This window comes from Sorex fumeus, unplaced genomic scaffold (genome assembly GCF_029834395.1).
Source record: "Sorex fumeus unplaced genomic scaffold, SorFum_2.1 ptg000047l, whole genome shotgun sequence".
Lineage (NCBI taxonomy): Eukaryota > Metazoa > Chordata > Mammalia > Eulipotyphla > Soricidae > Sorex > Sorex fumeus.
The window spans coordinates 45,204,497-45,228,227 of record NW_026606104.1 but is presented as its reverse complement, the minus strand read 5'-3'; the positions used below and the strand labels follow the sequence as shown (position 1 = coordinate 45,228,227).

The following is a 23,731-nucleotide window of genomic DNA, read 5'->3' as shown; positions in this document are numbered from 1 at the left end:
CGGACCTCCTCGCCAGTCCCTCACCCCTTTCAGGTGGCTTGTTGCCTGGAAGTAGATGAGATAGGCCTTCCTGGGCTCCAGCGGTGGGTTCCAGAAGCCTCGGTAGGTCTGGTTGTCCCCCACAGTGAAGGGCATGGCCTCAGACAGGCTGCTGGCCGCCAGTTCGGCCCCGAAGTAGTGCACGAGGCCCCGGGCCAGCGCCGCGTCGAAGGTCAGTGGCACCGGGAAGCAGTCCTGGCCGCCCGGCTCCCGCCGCAGCCTCCTTGGCCGCTCCTCCTCCACCACCACCTGGTACACACTGGACAGGAGCCAGGAGCTCAGGAGGCAGAGGGAAAGCTGGAGGCTGCTCTCGTCTCAGCCTCTCCCTACAGGGTGAGTAACTTAACCTCCCTGGGTCTATGCTCTGTAAAGCAGGAGTGATACCAGGCGTGTGGCCTGCAGAAGAGGTGAGGAAGGAGAGCAGGCTAGTAGCCAGCGCTGTCATGTCCCCGCTGCTACTGACTCAAGGGGAGCCAGTGTACACCCACTCATCCATCCTGGAACCCCACGGATTCCCCAAGCCTTCCGGGGCTGCCACAGGACCTGGGGACCTCTGAAGCTCTGGCTCCACCCCAACACCCCCTAACTCTTAGTGGACAAGCGTTAGAGAAGATTGGTTATTCGTTCTCTTATTCGGGAATTGTGTGCTAGGTACTGGGGGTCCTGAATTCCTGTAACAGATGTGGGATGTGGGGAGACAGTCACTGAGCAAGCCACCAGGGACACACCCCATCCTTCATCCCTAAGCCCTGCCACCTCTGCGGCTGCCACTATTCCCAGCCAGCAGTCCCCGCCATTGCCAGTTTGGGGCCCTGGTCTACGGCCCTCTGAGCCCCTGTTCCTTGCAAGTGTGTATCTATTTATTTCTATGGCTTCCCTCAAGAGTCTTCAGCTGTGACTCTTCCAAATCTTTTCTCCATGGAACAAAGCCCAGAACAAACAAGTGGATGCTGAAATATCAATATTTCCCATCACATCTTAGTCCATGACCCCCCCCACACACACACGCTGCCAGCCTGGTGCGGAGTGGGGGCTGCAGAAGTGTGCCTGCCTTGCTCTCCAGCTGTTTCTTTTACAGCCTGTGGAGGCGACCCCAGCACCCACAGCTCCCTCCCCTGCCATGTCCCCATGACAAACCTTCCTCCAGACACTTAGAGAGGAAAGGTTTGTGCGAAGGGCACCCGGTGTTGGGGGGGGGAGGGGTGCACTGGGGCAAGGAAGGACCTTGCCCACAGGCCCCAAGAGTCCACAGCTTGGTCCCCACTTTCCCACCTGATGGGGGCCCCGCGGCCCTGTGCCGGCCTCAGTAGCACAGTGATGGTGTCCTCCGACTCGCCCAGGGGTGACGGCATGTCAGCATAATCAAAGCTGGGGGCTGGAGAAGGGGACAGGGACTTCAGCACAGAGACTGGCCACTGGGCCAGCAAAGCCAGGCTGAGTCTCCTCAAACCTGGTCCCCTTCGTTCTTAGCCTTTAGCTTCCTGCTAAACTGGGCTTCTCTGACCCCTGACCAGATGCCACTGACGACAATCCCCTGACCCCTCTAATGTAAACACCCCTGACCCCTGACCTCAGTCGCCAACAGGCACATTTATCTCAGCAGGAACCCTCTACCACCGCCCCCAGAGGCCTCCCTCTCCCCCCACTGGGGTTCTGGGCCATCTCCAAAGGGACAGGAGAGGTGAGGGGCACTCCCCACCAGAGATGTTGGTGGTGATCTCGGTGAGTGCTGCCTGGCCGAAGCCTTTGCCGGTACGAGCCCGCACAGAGAACAGGTACGTGGTGCCAGGGTGCAGGTTGGAGAAAACGTGGTAGGTCTCGTTGCGGAGCTTGGAGATGGTCCGCCGAGGGCCCGGCACATTCACAGCTGGGTCTGACGACTCGATGCTCTGGTAGCTGATCTAAGGACAGAGTGAGCCGGTCAGCAGGCACAGGAGGCTAGAGGGCAGCTTGCCCCCATCAGGGTTTTGGTGGACTGGGGCTCAGGCGGGACAAAGGGGGAGAGGCTCTGTGGGACTGTGAGGATCCAGGCCACCGGGGACCACTGCCTTTCTTCTGCCTCCAGAGTCAGGCTGGTCAGAGATGGAGGACACTGGGTAACACCCAGCCCCAAGCACCTCCCACCAGGGACCCCTGGGCAGAGCCCCCACCCACCTCATACTGAGTGATAAGGCCATTGGGCTCCTGGGGCTCCTCCCACTTGAGGAAGATCATGTCCTCCAGGGGTGTGAAGGTGAGGGACTCCGCTGAGATCCCGCCAGGCACTGCAAGGGAAAGGAGGAGAGGGCAGCAAAAGTGGCCCGGAGCAGGAAACCCCAGATTTAAACTCCGGCCTCTGTATTTCCCAAGGTGTTCTGGCCTCCTCTAACTCTGAGACTCTGTTTCCTCATCTGTGAGATGGATGATCACCCTTCCCCAGCCAAATTAAATGATATATACATAAGGCCCTGGGGCAAATTCCAGCTATTTCATATTATTCAGCCCATTTTTCGAAGGATTCCAGAAAGCTTAGCCGGCACATTTGCTACTGTGAAGCTTATTTTCAGCACGGAAGAATGTCTGAACACTCCTGTTTTGTTCCAGTTGAGTGGTTTTCAAAAAATATAGACAATTGCCAGAGAAATAAAAACAATAATTGCATTGCAACACCGAAATTATGGGCGGAGATGTTTTCTTGTCTAAATATTTCTAATTATCCAACAATATGTTCCATGCAGAAAACTAAAGTGAGCATAAAGAAAATTAATGATACCTACAATCCTAACACCAAAGGTAAACACTGTTAACATTTTAGAGGGAACCCTTTCAGATGATTTTGCTTTGTTTCTCTTGTATTTTGTTTTAAAGTTTCATCTAAACAGCAGGCACAAGACAATATTCTTCTAGAAAACACCTTTACAAACCTCCATGGGGGAACTTGAAACCCTAAGGCAAGGCAGTGAATGACAGCAGGATCTTCCTATTACAATTAACAGTTTCCATGGCAACACCACCATCCACCAAAATGACCACATGAAAAAGACAATTGCAAGTGTTGGCAAGGATGCAAAGTATGCGAAATGTCCACAGACAGCTAGTGGATATTAAACTGACAGAAACACTTGGGAAGGTGTCTGAACATTATCTGCTTATTACAAACATGTGTCCTGAAACCAAGCCAACAACTCCTAAGCTTAAACCCATAAGAAATAGATAGATAGATACCCCCAAAAAATCTTCAGGTATTTTATTTGTAGGACAACTTAAAATAGTTAAAAATGAAGCAATCCAAACGCCCAACAACAGTAAACATGATAAATGTGGTATATTCACGTAATGGACTATTCAGCAGAGAGAAGAAATTCTCTAGAACTGCACACACAATGTGGCGGAATCTCCCAAGCATGAAGTTGAAAGAAGTCAGTCATAAAAAGAATAAACTGAGTTTATTGATATAAAGGTCAAACCAAGCAAAAAGTCATCTCTGGCATTATAAGTAAGGATTAACAGTTATTCTTGAGAGACTATGAATGGGAGAGGGCAAGGGTGGGGGGAATCGGCTTTGGGGTGCTGGTGAGGTTATTTCTTCTTCCTTGTAGGGGCCATTCTGATGTGTCCAGTCCGCGAGAATTCATTATACTGACTTAAAAATAAGCATACTCTGAAAGTAGACTATAGACCAAACATGATTGTCACCCACTGCCTCTTTTGCAAACCACAACGCCCAATAAGAGAGAGAGAACAAAAGGGAATGCCCTGCCACAGAGGGAGGGTGGAATGGGGGGGATGGGGGGTGGGAGGGATACTGGGATCTGTGGTGGTGGGAAATGGACACTGGTGGAGGGATGGGTACTTGATCATTGTATAATTGAAACCCAAGCACAAAAATTTATAAGTCTACAACTGTACCTCATGATGTCTCACTAATAAAAATTAAAAAATAAATAAATAAGCATACTTGCTATAAGTATGATACGAATATTTTTATTAAAAATGAAAAATATAAACAAGGAGGAGTTCCTGGAGGGAGGAGGAAGGAGCAGGGCAAAGAGGGGCGAAAGAAGGCCAAGTAACCCCACCTGTCTCGGAGGGAGAGAGGGAGGCACAAGAGGCCTAAAGGGTTTTATGCAGCCTTATGTCCAGAATGAGGTTCTTTAGGAAGGATATTGGGATATCGCCTAACATGCCACTTCCACATGAGGATGACTTTGAGCTGAATTAAAGGGACTTAAGTAGGGCCTGAGCCTATTTGCCTATAAAGCAAGACATAAATCCTTGAAGGTTCTACTTACCTCTCTCTACCAGGAAGGACTGACTTCATCACTGAGCCATTTCTAGCTCCTTCATGGCCCAGAGGAATCTACAGAACAAACATCACTCACTAGCCTTCATCTACCAGTAGTAGTCCCCCATATTCGCATTTTCACAATTTGCTGCCTTTAGAAGAGCAAAGCCTTTAGCTTTGCTTTCTTATCTATAAATGTATTGTCCTGGGCCGGAGATATAGTACAACAGATAGGGCACTTGCTTTGCACTCAACTGACCCAGGTTTGATCCCCGCATTCCATATGGTCCCCCAAGTCTGCCAGGAATGATCCCTGAGCACACACACAAAAAAGGAGTAAGACCTGAACACCACCAGGTTTGGGCCCCCAAATACATGATTTTTGTCCTTCAGTTAAGTTCAAGTTTCACAACCCCTTTGAGTTTTTTTTAATCACTGAATACTTCCAAATATGTGTAAGATGCATATTGTGATAGACTTCTCCTTGTTGATCTGTCTCTTCTAAGTCTTATTGATAGGGACCCAACTAAGATGGGCAGAAGAGTTGGGGGAAAGTTCCTTCTCTGCATCTGGAATGCTTCAAGGTAAATCCCTCCAATCCTTATCTGAAACCCCACCCACAGCAAATCCTCAGGATACCGGGGCAGGATAGGGTCCACGCACTTTGCACCATGAGGAGGGTTTTGAGGAAACCAAAGAGGGAGCTGAGTTTGGTAATAGAGTCCAGTTGTACAACAGTAAAGTATGCATGTGAGGAGATTAGAAAAACCATCACCCCGGGAGTTTGCAAACCTGGGGTTTGCAAGAACGTGAAGAAAGACTTTAGACCTGTGCCTGCAGTGGAGCAAAGATATTAAAAACTACAACTCCAGAGCCCTGAAAGATAGCACCGAGGCTAAGGACACTTGCCTTCTCTGCGCCAACTCCAGCTATTTCTCAGCATCCCATCTGATCCCCTGAACACTGCCAGGAGTCACTCCAGAGAACTGAGGCAAGAATAGCCTCTGATAAGTGCCAGGTACGACCCAATGGGCACTGGTGGAGGGATAGGTACTTGATCATTGTATAACTGAAACCCAAGCACAAAAATTTGTAAGCCTACAACTGTACCTCATGGTGTTTCACTAATAAAAATTTTTAAAAAATAATGACAACTCTGGGACCCAGGGAATGGCCTCAGTGGTAGAACACCTCCCATCCTGCAGATATGAGGCCCAGTACCACATAGTCAACACTATGGGAACTTTAGTGCTGTTGTGGTGATCCCCATTTGCCATAAGGGCACAAGCCCTGAGCATACCACAGCCAAAGTGAAAACACCATAACTGGGTGTGGAAACACTGCAACCAAGCATGTGACTCACGGAAGGAGCACAACCAGGTGTGTGAGCACATGACCAAGTGTGCAACCTCAGACACTGCAACAACAAAAAAGGCAAGAGATGGGGAAATGTTTAAAAGGAAAAGACCATAGATCCAGGTGTGAAACGCAGCTCTGCTACCCATCTATTTGCTATATGATCTCATCTGTAAAACAGGAATAGAAAATGCTTATAGCATAGGGCTGTGTAAGGAAAAAATTGGCTACCCCAAGATATATCTCTTTGGCATAAGGATTACTTCATAAGACAGTTTCTGTGAATAACATTTGGAAACAAAACAACAAAAAAATAAAGAGCGGTTCTGTGGACCACATAAAGGCTGATCTTTTCTAGGATGTGGTAGTAAGTCTGATCTTATTAAAAGAGTTCCCAGGGCTAATAAAGATTCTTCTCAGTAACAAAATTAAAGACTAACACCCAAGAATAGCCGAGATAAGTACCAGGAGGTTTACTCCATGGCTTGGAGGCCAGCCGCACATGCTAGGGCAAAAGGCAGCTCAGAGAGAGAAGGGGCACCAAATAAAGGGTGTTGGGGGGACCCTCCCAGGATGGGAGATGCATGCTGAAAGTAGACTATAGACCGAACATGATTGCCACTCAATGCCTCTTTTGCAAACCACAGCACCCAAAAGGAGAGAGAGAACAAAAGTGAATGTCCTGCCACAGATGCAGGGTGGGATGGGGGGGATGTGGGGTGGGAGGGATACTGGGATCAGTGGTGGTGGAGAATGGGCACTGGTGGAGGGATGGGTACTCGATCATTGTATAACTGAAACTCAAGCACAAAAATTTGTAAGTGTACAACTGTACCTCATGGTGTTTCACTCGGGTCGGCCATGTTGGCTGAGTGCAAGGCAGACGCCCTACCTGCCTACCTGCTGTGCTATCGCTCCAGCCCCCCGGTGTTTCAAAAAAAAAAGTATGCCTCTGGTAAAAAAAAAAAAAAGATTCTCCTCTACCTTACTTCTCAACTTAATGTGTCATAGGTACCAATAATAAGACAAGTGTATAGATTATAAGCACTCTAAATTTTCTTCAGTTTGGAAGTTTTCCAATTCAATAGGGATTCAACCCAGTAAGTATCACAATATCTAGAAAAGCTTACTCTCAGAAAAAAAAAAAAACAACTACCAGCTGGTCATGAAAACCTCCCTCTCACAGCTCAAATGTCTGAACTCTCTGAGTTCATTTGGCTGCCTGCCCGACGCATGCAGACACATGCTTCCTCCAGGGGGCAGAGACCTGAGAGAGCAGTTGCAAAAGCTCAGAGGCCACAAAGTCACATAAAACATGACGAAAGTAGAGACTGAATGCACACGAACAGCTCCAGCTAAGCCTTGGGTCTCTGGGAGCCAAACAAGATTTAAATGAGATTGGCCAACAAGACCAGGGTTATATTTTGTTTTACAAAAACACCTTACCCTGTTGTGTGGACTCAGCATGCAATCTGTGCTAATGTAACCCATGACAGGAAAAGTGTCCAACTTTTCCTATCCTGAAAGATTTTGGGAGTCAGAAATAGGGAGTTTCCGAAGCAATGTTCCAGTGCCTGGGGCCCAGTGACTCTCAGCCACCAGGGTCAGAGAGTTCAGTAATCAGGTCCAGGGGTGCTCGGGGGGGCACAAAAACCACACTCAGCAGTACTCAGGGATGCCAGGGATTGAACTGGGTCCTGACCTAGGCAAGCACTTCGGCTTTTAAATATTTAACCTGCATTCACCCAATATGCAGCTGTTTTGCTTCCAAGATTTCCTTAGCTCAGTGGCAAAGAATTAGCCTTCCCAGTGTGAGACTGAGAGTTTGATCTCTGTGCAGTCCACAGGTACCAGACTCCCTCAGTCTCTGCCCTCTGGGGCCCCCAGCTTACAGTGGAGTGCATGGTCTCCAGAGCACCACAGTCCAGTATGGGCAAGCACTACTACTTTCTTTTTTAAGTAGCTGGAACCAAGAAGATACCTCTGAGTGGTGAACCTTGAGTTTACTGCCTGTCACCGCAAGTGGCCCCTGAGCATCACTATAATAGTGCTTTTGGCTCCCGAGCACAAACAGATCCAGGGAGCCCTGCAATGACAAAACCCAAGCACACAATGGTCAGACCCACACTGCCAGGTCAAGTGCCACTAGGACTGGCTCCCAGCCCCCAACTACTCCTGGGGAGACAGACCCCTATAAAAATGTGTCATCCCTAGTGACTACTGCCACCACTAGAGATGTACAAGCTCCGTGACTAGTACTGTGACCACATATACACGTGTGAGCAATACTCTCCTGCAGCTGAAACAGTCAGAATCTCCACAACTATAAAATGACCCCCAGAGAGCACCTCGGCCGAGTGTGCAAGCACTAAAACCTGATGTGCAACCTTCTGTGAGTGCCACGGTCAAGTGTGTGTCACCCTGGTCATGACAACAACAGTGAAGGGAAGGGGAAAAGGAAAAATACGCTCCTTAGAAAACTGCATGCACCTTAAAATCTTCCTTCCTTATGAAAACACAAAAGACAGAACCAGAGCAAATAAAGGCCTCTGTGAGTCAAGGTTTAACCAAGACAATCCAAACCACGGTTGAAGTGGTAACTAAAAGAGCTACGAGCGATAGGACAGCAAATAAGGTGCTTGCCTTGTGCACAGCTTACCCAGGTTCAATCCCTAGCACCAGATATGGTCCCCAAGTCCCACCAGGAGCAAACTCTGAGCACAGATCTAGAAGAAATCCCTGAGCACATTTTTTGGGCCCGGGTATGGATCAGAAAACAAAAAAGGCAGGGAGAAGCTAATGTGCATGTCTGAATGTAGGAAGGTTGGGTCTGGTCCCCAGGATGGCATCATTCCCCCAAGCACCGCTGTGAACAATTCACACATACTCAGCATAGCTGGCTATGGCTCCAAACCACATGTAAAGAATTCAAACCAGAGTACTTAAGTAACAATTACCAAGGCAAAAGTCACTGTTTCCAAACACCTAGTTTCATCAATATTTTCTTCCTGTTAATCTAAATATTTTTAAAGACTGTCTCATCACATTGGTTTCCCTCAGGTCCCTGCAGATAGAGATTCAGAAGGATGTACATAGTAAAAAAAAAAAAAATTATCCTTTGTCAGCTATTATCAGGCATTCCAGGATCTCTCTCTCTCTGAGCAGCCTATCAGGAGTAAGCAATCTCCAGCCAATTAGATAAATCCCATTTCAGGTCACCAAAACAACTGGGGTATAGAGAAAAATATTCCATATGCCTCTGAGGTTCTCTTGGACTGATTGAGCAAACACCCATATGTAATTAAGTTTGTTCTTTTTTCCTATGAATTATCTGATGTTAATTTGTTTGCTTAACCAGCCAGAGAAGAACCTCCCAGAGGCAGGTGAAATTCTGCCCTGAATTGCTACTGCTGTCCTGGGTATTAAACCATGGACATATAAAAAGCTTTACAGGTAGTCAGCACTTAAAAAGTTTTAGTTTGACCTAAGTAGCACAATGACACAATGCACACTTTTTTTTCAAATAGACAAACAACATTTGCCAACATTGTATAAGCTGGGCAATAAAATAAGTATTAAATTTCATACTTAAAATGAAGTATGTACTTTGAAGAATGTGAAATTAAAATAGAAATCAGTATAAAGAGATAATGGTAATAGCTTAGAAATTAGCAATATAATTCTAAATAACTCTTGGGTCAAAGGAAAAAACATCAAAAATTAGGAAATACTTAAGAGAGCACCAAATAAAGGGGGTTGTGAGGATCCTCCCAGGGTGGGAGAAGCATGCTGAAAGTAGACTATAGACCAAACATGACTGCCACTCAATGTCTCTCTTGCAAAACACAGGACCCAAAAGAAGAGAGAGAGAACAAGGGGGAATGCCCTGCCACAGAGGCAGGGTGGAATGGGGGGTATGGGGGTGGGAGCGATGCTGGGACCCGTGGTGGTGGAGGATGGGCACTGGTGGAGGGATGGGTACTTGATCATTGTATAACTGAAACCCAAGCACAAAAATTTGCAAGTCTATAACTGTACCTCATGGTGTTTCACTAATAAAAAAAAATTAGGAAATACTTTTAACCAAATAATAATGATGATAGAACATATCAAAACTCACAGGCTAGGGGCAGGAAGCACACTAGGCCCAAGTTCAGTCCCTGGCACCAAATGGTCCCCCAATCACTCTCAGGTGTAGCCCTGATGTCCCGCAGCACCACTGGGCCTAAGCAACACACATTGTCAGCCCAAGAGTGAAACTTTCAGGCCCATAGAGCCAGAGCAAGCATCACCAGGAGTGGTCCACAGGGAGAGACAACGAACAGAAAACACAAATAACTTGAGGACTGCAATAAAGCAGAACTTAGAGGGGAAAATGTGAAGCTTCAACTGCATATATTAGAAATGAAGAAAGTCTCAAAATCAATGATCTCAGCTTCCATTCCAAAAAGTTAAAAGAACCGTCAATCAAATGCAAAGGAAGTATACAAAAAGGAAATTAAGGAAATACAGTAAGTATAGAATAAAGAAAATCACTAAGCCAAAAGTTGACTCTTTGGGAAAGATTAATAAAACATATTTATCTTTCATAAGAGAGAACAAGAAAAATGGATGACACAAATAACCAGTATCCTGAATGGAAAAAAGAGCTATCACTACAGATCCTACAGATATTAACTATGATAATACTATCCCAATATTTGACAAGAAATTTCAAAATTTAGTGTAAATAAACTAATTTCTTAAAAACACAGTATACCCAAATTAGATAAACAGATGATTCAGCCACATGATCTGTCGGGATGGATGTTTGTCTGACATATTATATAGAGGTAATCCAGTATTGTATTAAGCAGTCTTTAATTTTTACCTCTTTGGTAGTACTTGGCATTTACCAATGGTCATTTTTCTGTTTTAGTTCCCTTATTTTAGGAAAACAGATGATCCTCTTCTGTTTTGTTTTTTATTGGTGTATAGTGTGTAAAAAAAATTATATATTTAACAGTTCTTGAATATTTACATCTGTTAGTGGTAGTCTTATACAATTATTAATGAACATAAATTTCCTCAAGTTCCTTGTTAACTTTGAGGATTCTGAAATGAACAGGCGAAAATACTAAAAATTTATTGGCTATATTTTAAGATTTCCTTCTATTTGCTAGTGATTGTCATGTTTAGCATTTCTCACTCCTTAATCAAATATCTTATAAGAAGAACATACTTAATCAGTAGAAAATTTTATTCAGCTTCAAAAAGGGCTTTTAAAAATGGCATTTAAATATGCCCATTCTCATTTACTGTTAACATTAGTGTGTGAATGTTTATTCTTTCAGACATTATGTGTTCCTCAAGCCTTTGCATATATGTGTTTATATGTTTGGTACAAATGAACACTAATTTTTTCAGTATTCTGTCTCTTTTATTGTTAATCTTCTTTGTCCTCATTTCATATTTTATTGTAAATTATACTCATTGAGTGAATTTGAGCATTTCTCCCACTATTGGCTTATATAATCAACATTTGAATGTGATATTAGGTATTTTGTAAACTGTAGATATTTAGCAATTTTGGTGCTGTTGTAAGTGGTAGTTTAGTGAATGTTCTTTCTTTTGTCTTTGCACATATTTAAAAATATATGTGCATAAAAGATGTCTTCTCAGGACATCTTTTATGACATCTTACTATCTCATTCCTACTTTGGACAAACTTGCAGGCTATCGAATGTAGCCTGCCCACAGGGCAGAGTCTGGCAAACTCCCCGTGGCGTACCAAATATGCCAAATACCAGTAACAATGATGGGTCTCATTCTCCTAAAGAGCCTTGAATATAATCTCAGGGTTAGGATGAAAGAGACGTTACTGGGGCCTGCTCGAGGCAATCGACGAATAACAGGATGATGAAATGAAATGATGAGATAAACAGAAAATGTTGGAGGCTAGAAAGATGGTACAGCGTTTAAGACACTCGCTTTGCATGTGGCCAACCTAGCTTCAATCACTGGCACACGAAGCACCACCAGAAATGACCCCTCAGCGCAAAGCCAGGAGTAGCCCCTGAGCACTTCTAGGTGGATCCCAGAAAATAGCCCTCCAGTAAAATTATAAAACATAAAATCTGGGCCATAGATATGTCTCGGGCTGGAGCGATAGCACAGCGGGTAGGGCGTTCGCCTTACAAGCGGCCAACATGGCCGACCCGAGTTCGATTCCTCTGCCCCTCTCGGAGAGCCCGGCAAGCTACCGAGAGTATTCGATATGCCAGACACAGTAACAACAAAGTCTCCAATGGAGACGTTACTGGGCCCGCTCGAGCAAATCGACAATCAACGGGAGGGCCTTTACCTTTTAGATATGTCTCAAAGAGTTAGGTCACATCCTTTGCAAGTGAGAAACCCAGGTTGGATCCCTGGCATCACATGGACTCCCAAACACCATCAAGGGCAACCCCCGAGCATGACACTCAGAGTATTCTCTGAGCACTCTGGGTGTGGATCCCACCCAAAAGAATAGAAAATCTGGATAGTCCAAGATCTATTTTTATCATTAAAACAGTTATTTAATAAACACAAAGAAAACTTTAGGTCCACACTGAATGTACCCAATCTCATTTGATCTTGGAAGTTATGCAGGGTTGGACCTGGTTAGTACTTGGATGAGAGAAAATCCCAATCCAAGTAATTCCCTGCTGAGTTATTCCAAACATTTAAAGAAGAAATTATATCACTTTAACTCAAAGTCCTCTAGAAAATAAATGATAACTATCATTACTTTGTTGTTACACAGTTGATTTAATTTAAGCAAGAAACTCCCCATATAAATGTCAGTTCCAGAGATGGGGGTGCCTGTGGGCAGTACACTGGGCATGGGAATCAAGGCAGAGATTCTTACCATCCTCGTCCGTCTGGAAGGTGACTTCCTTGCCTTCCTTGCGACCCTCGGGGTTAGTGAGGATGAGACGTACATGGACGCTGCGGTAGGGCAGCAGGTTCCTGATCGTGTGGCGATTGACCCCCCGCTCCATCTGCACGCACTCCCGGACGGTCTGGTTGTGGCTGTTACCCAGGGTGTAGTGGTAGCACAGGGACACAGTATAGGTGTGGCACCGGGTCACGTTGTAGCCCAGGGGTTCCCACTGCAGCGTCAGCTGGCGGGCCTGGATCTCAGCGAAAGCTAGGCCTTTGGGGGCCCTCATGGGCTCTAGGAAACCAGAAGAAGAGAGACGGTAAAGGAAGTGAAGGGAGAAGAGGAAGAAGAATGGGAGAGAGAACATCAGTACGCGACTGAAATCACCCCAACTACGTTCCCAAAGCTCAGGAGAACACCCAGACCACAAAACAGGGAGTGAGATCTGTGCCTTTGACCCTGAGAGGGCTGTGACCGAATCCTGCCTGTCTTTTTCAGCTGGCAAACCATTAGCTGAGTTACCTCTCTGAGCCTCATTTTTCTCAACTTCAAAATGGGATGACAGGTTCTGGTACCCCAGGATCCCACAAGTACCACCAGGAGTGTTCCTCCAAGTGTTAATAATGACTTTTAATATCATTAAAACCAATAAACTGGTTCACTTTCCAATTCAAGATCATCACAGATGATTTATCAAGCCAGTCTGAATGAACCAATTTTTTAAATTAATTTCAAAGTTGTTCTTAAACATAGAATAATACATAAAAATCAGGGTCATAAAGATAGTACAGGAGTTAAGGCACATTCTTTTCATTAACAGCTGACCCAGGTTCCTTCACCAGTCCCACAGATAATCCCCTAAGAGCCATTAGGAGTGACCCCTGAGCACAGAGCCAGGAGTAAGTTCTGAATAACACTGGGTATGACCCCCAAACTCCTTCCCCCCCCAAAAAAAGTCAGGATAATGGGGAAAATGAAAGTCGAATCATTAAATAATGCATGTCGTTGGGTCCTGTGTAGATCTAAAGATGAAGTTCAAAATGAGTGATGAGTTCTCTGGCTGCCAAAGCAAAGAGGGGACTATGCCCTGTTACATAAAGAACCGTAACAAGAGATGCAATGACTATTTACTTTGGGTGGGGGGATGTATCTGTCAGGCATTCCTCCAGGCATTAAAGGCATTCTCTCATTTAATCCTCTAATCTAGTGAGACAGGCATTACTACTAGCCTTACAGAGAGATGTGAAACTGGAGGCATCGTGATACTGAGTGACTTGCCAATGGTCATACAGATGGTGATGGTGCTGGGACTCCATGCTTTTAACCTCGACTCCCTGGATCATGAGGAATGAGATGGCATTTCCCAGAGTCAATGCAAGAGGGGAAAAGAGCATTAGTAATCTTAGCTCTTCCTCATTTTACAGACAAGAGAAATGAGGTTGAGATGTTTCTTAAGATCACAAATTGTTGAGGGCAAATGGGAGCTGAATCCTTGGGCACCATGCTCAATCCTCACCCTCATTTTTATTTTGCAGTTAGGGGTCACATCTGGCAGTGCTCAGGAATTACTGCTGGTTTTGCATTCAGGAATTACTCCTGACAGTGCTTAGGAGCCCATAGGGGATACTGAGGATTGAACCCAGGTCAGCCACATGCAAGACAAGTGCTTTACCTGCTGTACTATTTCTCTAGCACTGATGCTCATCCGTTCTTGTTTGTTTGTTTGGTTTGGAGGCCATAACTGTGGTGCTCCTGGGTCTGTGCTCAGGGATCACTCCTGACAGTTAGTGTTCAGGGGATGACATGGAGTACCAAGGATTGAATCCAGTATTGCAACATGCAACATGCAAGGCAAATGCCTTCCCTGCTGTACTATCACTCCAGCCCCTCTTGATCCATTCTTAATGCACCAACAGCTCAGGACAAAGAGAGTTACCCTGACAAGGAAGAAAAACATACCGCTGTGTTTTACAGTCTCCTAATGGCCATGTAAGCCCACTTTCATTTTTCCGTTTTCTTTGTCGGGGGAGGCACACTGGGAAGTATTCAGGGCTTACTCCTGGCTCCATGCTCAGGGATCACACTTGGCAGTGCTCGGGAAACTATATTTGATATCAGGATCAAACTGGGGACAGCAACATGCAAAGCAAAAACCTCACCCCTGTACACTCTCTCTCTCTCTCTCTCTCTCTCTATATATATATATATATATATATATATATATATATATATATATACCCTTCATCCCATTTTCTAAAGAAACAAAGTCCTCAGAAGCAAAGCTGGGACACAATGTGTGTGATGGACCAGCAGTGGGATCTGTAGCAAATCTCTAGGCCTCAATTTCCTCATCTTAAAATGAGGAGAAAGGCCCTCATTTTATGAGGAAGGATCATCACTAATGATCCTTTTCTCTCTTACACCCTGACTCTGCAAAACACAGTTCATTACCCTCAAGTTCTGTACCTTGAGCAGCTGCAAACCATCCACAGTCAGAAGACCTCAGGACACACCTTGTAATGAACAGAAAGTAATACTCTTTGGCCTCTTTAAGCGTAAATAGGAACTGAGCATTGTTTTATGATTCATTTGCTCAAGGACTTGCAAATAAAAGCACCAACCAGGCTGCTCTCAGTTCAGGTGTACAGGTTTAGATGCTGGTCCCTAGTGAAGGCCAATACAGCTTTCTATTTCCACCAGGGACCTGCCCTGTTTCCCGGGGCCACAGGCATGCGGCATGTCTCCAGTCACATGGCGGGCCACCAAAGAGATCTATCAGCTGCTAGGAGCAAAGCCCTCATCTTGACTTGGTGCCGAATGAGTTCCTTTCTTCCCACAAGGGAGACAGAACCTGATTTCCACCCCACAAGGGTATTCAAGGTCTGGCTCTCCCTGCTCGCTCACCCTGAGGGCTGCTGGCTGGCTGCAAACCCATTTCCCACTTGGGTTTTCTCTGCATTCTCAATCTACAGAGATTTCCTTAATGCTTCTAGAGAAAGGCCTGGAAAGTTCCATGCACACTGGTGATGTAGGCTGGGTGAGGATATGGCAAACAGGACAGGAAATTCTCATCCCAAGGGGCAGCTGTGGGTGACTTTGCCACACTGGAATACAGGCTCAGCGTTGCCAAAGCCTCCCATTTTTTAAGAGAAGCCGAGATTCAGACTGTATGTGAAATCTCCAGATCTGAAAACACTGGCACCTGCTCAAAGATTAAAAAAAAAAAAAAACATTTCAAGGCAGCCTCTAACTTGGAGGATGAAATTTCCAACCTCATTCTTCAGTGTCTTACTTTCCAACAACAGTGTTAGTTTCCATCTACCTCGCTAGATTGAGGGGTATTTGGAAAGAAAACTATCACATTTCTCTGTTTTCTCTAACCACCCCCTCACCCCCCCCCCCCCCGCCCCCAATTTAATCTGGGCAGATCCCAAACTCAAACAGTTTGTTGACTCAGACTGATATGTTGATTGAGGGGTGTGAATTCGTGAGATTCTCTTGTTTCCGAAAACCATCTGGAATGCACAGAAATGCACACTGATAAAATAGGACTTGGGGTCTTCAAGACCCCACAAGCTTAGGGCAACTCAGATATCATGGGTCAGAATGCACTTTAAAACGAGGAGGCTATCAAGATATGTTTAATTTGCCAAAATGTGTTGATTCTATTGATGCTAATGAGGATGCAATATTCCTGAAACATTCAACTGTTTCTAATGCAAGGCCACAGATTAGGGTCCGTGTCCCAAAGTTCAAATCCAAGCTCCATCTCTAAGTACTTCAGGCAATTTACTTAACTCCTTTGAATGACAGTTTCTTCAACTTAAAAATTAAGATTATAATGCAAGTGTAAGAGCTACATGCGATGATGATGATTAATTCTGATGGGTCCTGTAGTAGATAATTAGAAATATGTACACAAAGACATGATACTAGTAGCAGTATAAATCAGCCACTGATCTAGGAGATAAGCTACTTGCTTTTCATGTGGCCAACCCCAGTTCAAATCCCCAGCACCAATAAGGCTCCCCAAATACCACCGTGGATCACTCCTACACAAAGAAGCAGAAATAGACCCTGAACACTACAAAGAAAGAGAAAGAGAGAAGGAAAGAAGGAAGGAAGGAAGGAAGGAAGGAAGGAAGGAAGGAAGGAAGGATAGGAAATCAGTTCCATTTTTTTTTTAATGGGGGCTCAGGGGCTGGAGCGGGTAGGGCGTTTGCCTTGCATGCAGCCAACACAGGTTCGATTCTCAGCATCCCATATGATCCCCTGAGCACCGCCAGGAGTAATTCCTGAGCGCATGAGCCAGAAGCAACCCGTGTATCACCGGATGTGACCCAAAAAAGAAAAAAAAATGGGGGCTCAGGGCTTATCCCTGTTTCAGTGCTTGGGGATCTTACCTAGTGGTGCTCAGGCGACCATATGGGGCACCAGAGATCAAACTCACATAGGCCATATGCAAAGTAAATGCTTTAGCAGTTGTACTATCTCTCCAGTCCCAGAAATTCAGTACCATTTTTAAAAGCAATATATATGATATGAACTATATATATATAATTCCTAACTATCCTAAGAAATATCTCAGGGAAAAACACGATTAGCTCTAAATTTCTCCATGTATATAATTTATAATAATAGGGATCTGGAAATAAACAGCCCAGCAATATGGAGATACTCAGCGGACTTCTAAAGCCAATAAACATAATTATAAGCAGCATAACAAATGGAACTGCACCCAGCAAAGGAAGCAGAATACAGAACGCTTTCTACAACCCAATGACAAGAGTGAAAATGTGTACTGAAGGCATATGGGCAGAGATTTGAAGAAGACAGAAAAACCAAAACAGCTGTTGAACTAGGATGGTGAGATTTAGAATGACTTTTTTAATGCCTTTTACTGACATGATATTATTGTTTTTACAGTAAATAATATTGTGGAAGGGGAGTGCCATGGGTATAGAAGAGATGACAACACAGCTGGCCACCAGCAAAACAACTACTGGCCAAGGCGCTAATCAAGGAGGGGGGTGGTGATGCCAAAGAAGAGAAGCATGTAATTAAGAGAGGCAGGATGAGTTGTTTGGGTCCCGTCTGTCTGGTTCCTGCCCAAGCTTCCATCCTGCCTGAGCCTATGTAGAGTGCTTAGCAGAGCCTGGCACAGAGTGGGCACTCAGCCTCTGATGGCAGCTGCTACTGCCATTATTGTTATTGTCATCAGTGCTGTACCCAATGCTAGATAGCAGGACATCAGGACACTCAAATATAGGTTCTGACTCTGCATGGACATGGTGGACAATACAAAAAACACCTCAAAATCTCAGTTTACTCATCTGTGCTACAGGAACAATAACCTCCTGTCCCTATGACCCCTGTGTTCTCGCCTCGCCTCGTGAACTTTTCTGGGTATCAGTTCCCTTCTCTGGATACTAAAGTGAATGGAATAGAGATTCCCTATGGACCCTTTAACTCTGATATTTTTTTAAATGCCCAACCAAAACCAGTTCTGAAAAGTCCATTACATCATAATTACAAAGTGCTTGCCATGTGATGGGTACATTATCTAATCATGCATTTAACCCGTTAGTGCTGGTGCATTCCAGCAGTGACCAACACTAGAATGTGGTTTAATTTACACAAATCACAGCACCTGCATATTAACGTAGTTACAAGCAATTGCTTGTGGCTCACCCCAAATGCTGGAGGACCCCACGTTCAACTCTCACAATTCCTCTCTTTTTTAATCTCCACTAATTCCGTAAAACATAAGAACTAAATCAGAGGGCACTCCTAATATTTACCCTTCATTGTGAGGGCTACCTGTGCACTGCAGGATCTTTAACAGCTCCCCTGGCTTCCTCCAGGCCTTAGATGCCATTAGCACCCCACCCTCACTTGTGACAAACAATATGTCTCCAGGCCTGGCAAATGTCTTCTGGGGGATGAAAACACCCCCAGCTGGGAACCATCAGCATAAAAGATCTCATTCAGTCTCGTAGCTTTAAATACCATCTACACCATGTCTGTGCTGACACTTTCAAATTTATATCCGCAGCATGAACCTCTTCCCTGAACTCCACACTCATAAATCCATCGTCCTGATGGATATCTCCACCTGAACGCCTAATGGGCATCTCAAAGTCAACATTTCCAACACACAACTCCTGATCTACGACACCCATCACGGCCGCTCCTCCCGCAATCAGTTCCTTCGCAGTAAATGACAACTCCATCCTTCCAACTGCTCAAGCGAAACACCTTGGAGCCATCCTTGACTTCTATTTCCCTCTCTCACCGCAGAATCAATCCATCAGCATATGCAGTTAGGTCTACCTTGACAATAAGCCCAGCATCTAGCCACTTTTCCCCACCTCCATCACCCCCTCCCAGCTCCCAACACTCCCCAAGCCCCCAGCCTCTCTCAGCCAGATGGCAGAGGCCTCCTCACATAGCTCCCCCCTTGTCCCCTTGCTATCCTACTCCCCAAGTCGAGTCTCCTCAGAAGTGTTAGGGAGATCTTTTTGAACAAAGGAGGTCCTGTCCCTCTTGCTCTCCAAAATCAGCAATGACCCCCAGAAAACAACTCTGTCTCCCATCCCCAGTGACCGACACTTCCTCTCCTGCCACCCACCTCAGCCACATGGTCTCCCTGCAGCTCCTCAGCCTCCAGGCCTTTGGACCTGCTGTGTGGTCTGCCAGGAATGTTCCTCCCCCCAGCAATTCCTCCAGCTTCCTGTTCCACACAGCCCTCACTTCTGTCAGCTCTCTGCTCAAATGACACCTTCTCAATGACAGGACCCTGGAGCCTTTTTAAAATAACAATCCTCCTGCCCTCCACACACCATCTCCCTCCCTGCTTTACTCGTCACTGCATTTATCATCCAGTGACCGGCTACCTGCTTCACTAGGTTCACTGTCTGCTCCGCCAGAATGTGTGTTATGAGGAAGTCACCAGTGGCCTTGGCCCCCATCTTGCTCACCTGTGTCTGTTACAGCTACAACAGAACCTCAGACATAACAAGCACTCACTCCATAAAGATTTGTTGAGGCTTCATACTTCCCCTCTATGGCCAAGATTATCTTCCCTTTTCACAAATCAAGGCAATTAAAGCTCAGAGAGGTCAAGCACCCTGCTGGGATGGGGGAGATGCCTTAGTTAGAAGGGAATTCCCACTGGAGTACTCTGCCCCACCATGCAAGGCCGTCTCAAGTCTGGCACTAAACTGTATTTTTGATGATCCCTGGGTCGGTTTTTAAAAACACTAGCAAATAAGAAAGAAAATGCAACAGAAAAGTTAATCATACTTTATTCATACCTTATCCAAAAATAATAACTCAAATTCATCATGAACTTAAATATAAAATATAAAGCTATAATACTTCTAAAAAAGAAAAAAAGATAAAACTTTTGGGATCTAGGGCCAGGCAAGAAATTCTTAAACTTGAAACCCCCAAAAACAGCATAACAAGAAATTTTTAATAAATTATCCCACATCAAAATTAAAAGCAATTGCCCTCAAAATTTCAGGAAAGAAGAAGGAAGGAAGGAAGGCTAGGGGAAAAATATTTAAAACTATCCTGTTGGATATGTATGAGTAGTCCCACATTAAGCACAAAGAACTCTCCAAATTCAACAGCAAAAAATGAATAATCCCATTAGAAAGTAGGCAAATAAATGTGATGAATCCCATTAGAAAATAGGCAAATAAATTCACCAAAGAGGCTATCCAAATGACAAATAGCACAAAAAAAAATGTTGAACACCACGAAGTGCAAGAAAATGCGAATTAGGCTGGAGATAGCTCTAGGGACTGCAATGCATGAAGGAGCTCTGGGTTCAATCCCTAGTAGTACATGGTTCCCCTGAGTACCATCAGGAGTGACCCCCCCCCCAATTATCAAGTTAGAAATAGCCCTGGGAACTGACAGTGTGGCCCAAAACCTAAAATCATTAAGACCAGGATGGACTATGATACCTCTCAGAATGACAAAGATGATAAAGGGGGGAATGGGGGGAGCCCAGCACCAAATGCTGGCAAGGATGCAGAAAATTGTACCACTCACATATTACTGGAGAGAACATAAAACAGGCACTCTGGCAGCTCTGATAAAACTAAGTATGCAATTACCATCCACAACCCACCAACTGTACCCTTGCGATTTATCCCAGAAAAAAATTTAAATTTGCACTTCTGCAAAAACCTGTACACAAATGTTCATAGATGCTTTAATTTTAAGAGTCAATAACTGGACCCTGTCCAAATGTTCTTCCACAGGTGATGGTTAACTATGGTAGAGTCACGGCAAGTAATATATATTACTCACCAGTAAAAAGGAATGAACTATTCATTATATATAATAACTTGGATTAAATGAATCTCCACAGATATGCTGAACAACAACAACAAGATTCAATAGGAAAATAACAGTCATTTCAAAAACCGTTGCTGGAAAATTAGATACCCATGGGCAAAAGAGCGAAATTGGACCCCTACTTCACTTCATACACAAAATTAATTCCAAAGAGATCAAGGACCTTATATTAAGAGTTAATACTATAAAAATCCAGAAAAATAGAAGTTGGGGTTCAGAATGACAGTACAGTGGGTAAAGCACTTGCCTTGCACACAGCCAACCTAGGTTTGATCCCTGGCACCCCATATGGTTCCCTGAACCCAACAGGAGTGATTCCTGAGTGCAGAGCCAGGAATAACCCCTGAGCATAGCCATAGGTGACCAAAAATCAAACAAAAAGATGTTTTTAAATGTTTGTCTTCATTACTGGGTTAAGTAATGATTTCTCAGATATGATATCAAAAAGTAAAAATAACTGGGACAGAAACAATAGTACAGAAGGTAGAGCATTTGCCTTACACACAGCCAACTTGGGTTCAATTCCCAGCACCCCATTTTGGTCCCCTGATTTCCACCAGGAGTGATTTCTGGGAGCAGAGCTGGGGTACCAAAACAAGACCCAAAAAGTATAAATAATTAAAGAAAAAAATCAATAAAATTAGACTTCACCAAAATTAAATGAACAAGCTCTGGATTCTATTCCTATCATTGAAAAAGAAAATAGACAACAACAACAAAATGTTAACAACACCCTGAAGTCATAGAATTAAAACTGAGAGCGGGGAAATAGTTTGAAAAGATCGAGCACATGTTTTTCAGGTGGAGTTCCAGGTTCAATCCCTGGCACTGCATAGTCACCCCCACCTGCCAACCTGATAGTAGTCCTTTGAGTAGTCCAAATTGTTTTCTTCACCATCACTTCTGATACAGATACCTCAGACTGAAATGCCCAGACAAAATAATCCAGCTATATTTAATAACACTTATTTTATGGTGCTTACTTAGTTGCTTATTTTATCTCAATAAAATAGTTCTCCAGAACTCAGATCCTAGAGCCAGGGAGTCAAGGGCTCTGCTGCTTCCTAGCAGTGTGACCTTGAGCCAATCACTCCACAGCTATGATCTCATGTGTAAAGTAGGTAGGACAAGTACCTAGATTATTGTGAAGTTTTTGTTTTGGTGTGGTTTTGGGGTCACATGGACTTGCCAGGGTTTGCTCCTGGCTCTATGCTCAGGGATCACCCCTTCGGACCACCTCAAGGGACCATATGGGATACCAGTGATCAAGCTTGGGTCAGCTGTGTGCAAGGAAAATCCCCTACAGGCTGTACTATTGCTCCAGCCCAAAGTGAGTTTTAAATCAGTAAGTGTGCCTATATACAAACATATGCCTAAGTGTAAGGCAGAAAGTACTAGCTACCACGATTACCTCTTTCCCATAACAGACGCTGAGGAAAAGTTGCGTTTTTTAAGTCTTAGAAGCACAAATCTAGGTCATACATTACCTTGGAATGTGCCCCTTTCCTCCTCGGCTGCCCTGAACGCATACCCAGGACTCCAGAGTAGGGAGTAGGGCCAGAGGGCACCCACCTGCACACTTGGTGCGGCTGATGAGGGGTGGCCCGGGGCGACCTGTGCCTCCATCACCAGGACGTGTGAGCAGCACACTGATTTCATACTCGGTGTCGGGGTCAAGGTGCCACAGTTTGTAGGTCTGCAGGTTGACCGCATGCACCTCCGCCCACGGGCCGCGGGACATTCGGTACTCAATCTCCTTTCGCACTATGGGCCCGTCGCCAATGATGGAGTTAGTGTTGAGCTGGATGATGAGGTAGGTGGGACCAGCGCGCAGCAGCTGTGGGGGCGCGATGGGGGTGGGGGGCTCTGTGAAGAGAAGGTGGAACTGCCATGTGCCCTTGGGATAATGGCCTCACTCCACATCTCACCAGACCCAAATCCCCAAGAGTCCACTGCCCTTCGAGGCCCTTCTTGCAGCCAGCCAGTACTCAACCCGACGACCACTTTTCACACCAGCAAAATCCCCAGGCTCAGCGGGATGCTGATTCAGCCCACTTCACTCCTCAGCCTAGATCCTCTCATTACTCTCTAAATCGCTAACTCTGGCCTCCTGTGAGTGACTGTATCCTGCTAGTTATCCTGCTCAAGTCAACTGCACCCCACTTCCTCTGGGTCACACCAGAATCTGGTCACCAAGATCCACTGTAAACCCCGCCCTCTCCATCAGTTCCCGCCCATGAAATTCTGGCACCGCCCCCTAAAAGACACACCCACCAATTAGATGCAATTGGTCCTACCCCCACTCTGCCCCCATCAGACTCCGCCCCTTACCAGGCCTCCCTGGCCCCGCCCCTCCAGTGCAGGCCCCGCCCCCTTTGAACCTCTCCCTGCTGACCCTTAACGATGAGCTCAGCGAAGTTGGAGACACCAGCGCCACGTGGGGCCTGGGACACGCAGCGATACAGATCCTGCTCCGTGCGATCCACAGCAGCCAGTGGAAAGGTGGCCAGGAAACGCCGGTGGCTGATGTGCCGCACACTGGCGGCAGGCACCAGTGCCCCACTCTGCCGCTGCACGGAGAGAGGGATGGCAGGATTCGGGGAGGGAGGGTTCCAATCTGCTCTGGGTTTGGTTTTTGTTTCTGAGACCCCACCCAGAGGTGCTCAGAGCTTAGCCCCGGGTGTGTGTTCAAGGATGTCTCTGGCCGGACCATATGCAGTGCTGGGGTTGATGGGGAAGGGAGTGACAGATATCCTGGGAAGCTCTGCTTTTGATGGAGGGCATGGGATGAAGCC

The 23,731-nt window shown here is 45.5% G+C and overlaps 1 protein-coding gene across 5 annotated transcripts in view; it reads right to left on the bottom strand.

Moving 5' to 3' along the window:
• Positions 1-23,731, bottom strand: part of PTPRU (protein tyrosine phosphatase receptor type U) — a 77,270-nt gene that overhangs the window by 35,412 nt on the left and 18,127 nt on the right. For all 5 annotated transcript variants that reach the window (XM_056123506.1, XM_056123507.1, XM_056123508.1 and 2 more), the window contains exons 6-12: positions 23,332-23,506; positions 22,509-22,802; positions 12,549-12,857; positions 2,194-2,303; positions 1,739-1,940; positions 1,312-1,414; positions 25-298 (exon numbers count right to left, since the gene is read on the bottom strand). In XM_056123506.1, the coding sequence (XP_055979481.1) occupies positions 25-298; positions 1,312-1,414; positions 1,739-1,940; positions 2,194-2,303; positions 12,549-12,857; positions 22,509-22,802; positions 23,332-23,506 (1,467 nt within the window). The remainder of the gene's footprint in view (positions 1-24; positions 299-1,311; positions 1,415-1,738; positions 1,941-2,193; positions 2,304-12,548; positions 12,858-22,508; positions 22,803-23,331; positions 23,507-23,731) is intronic.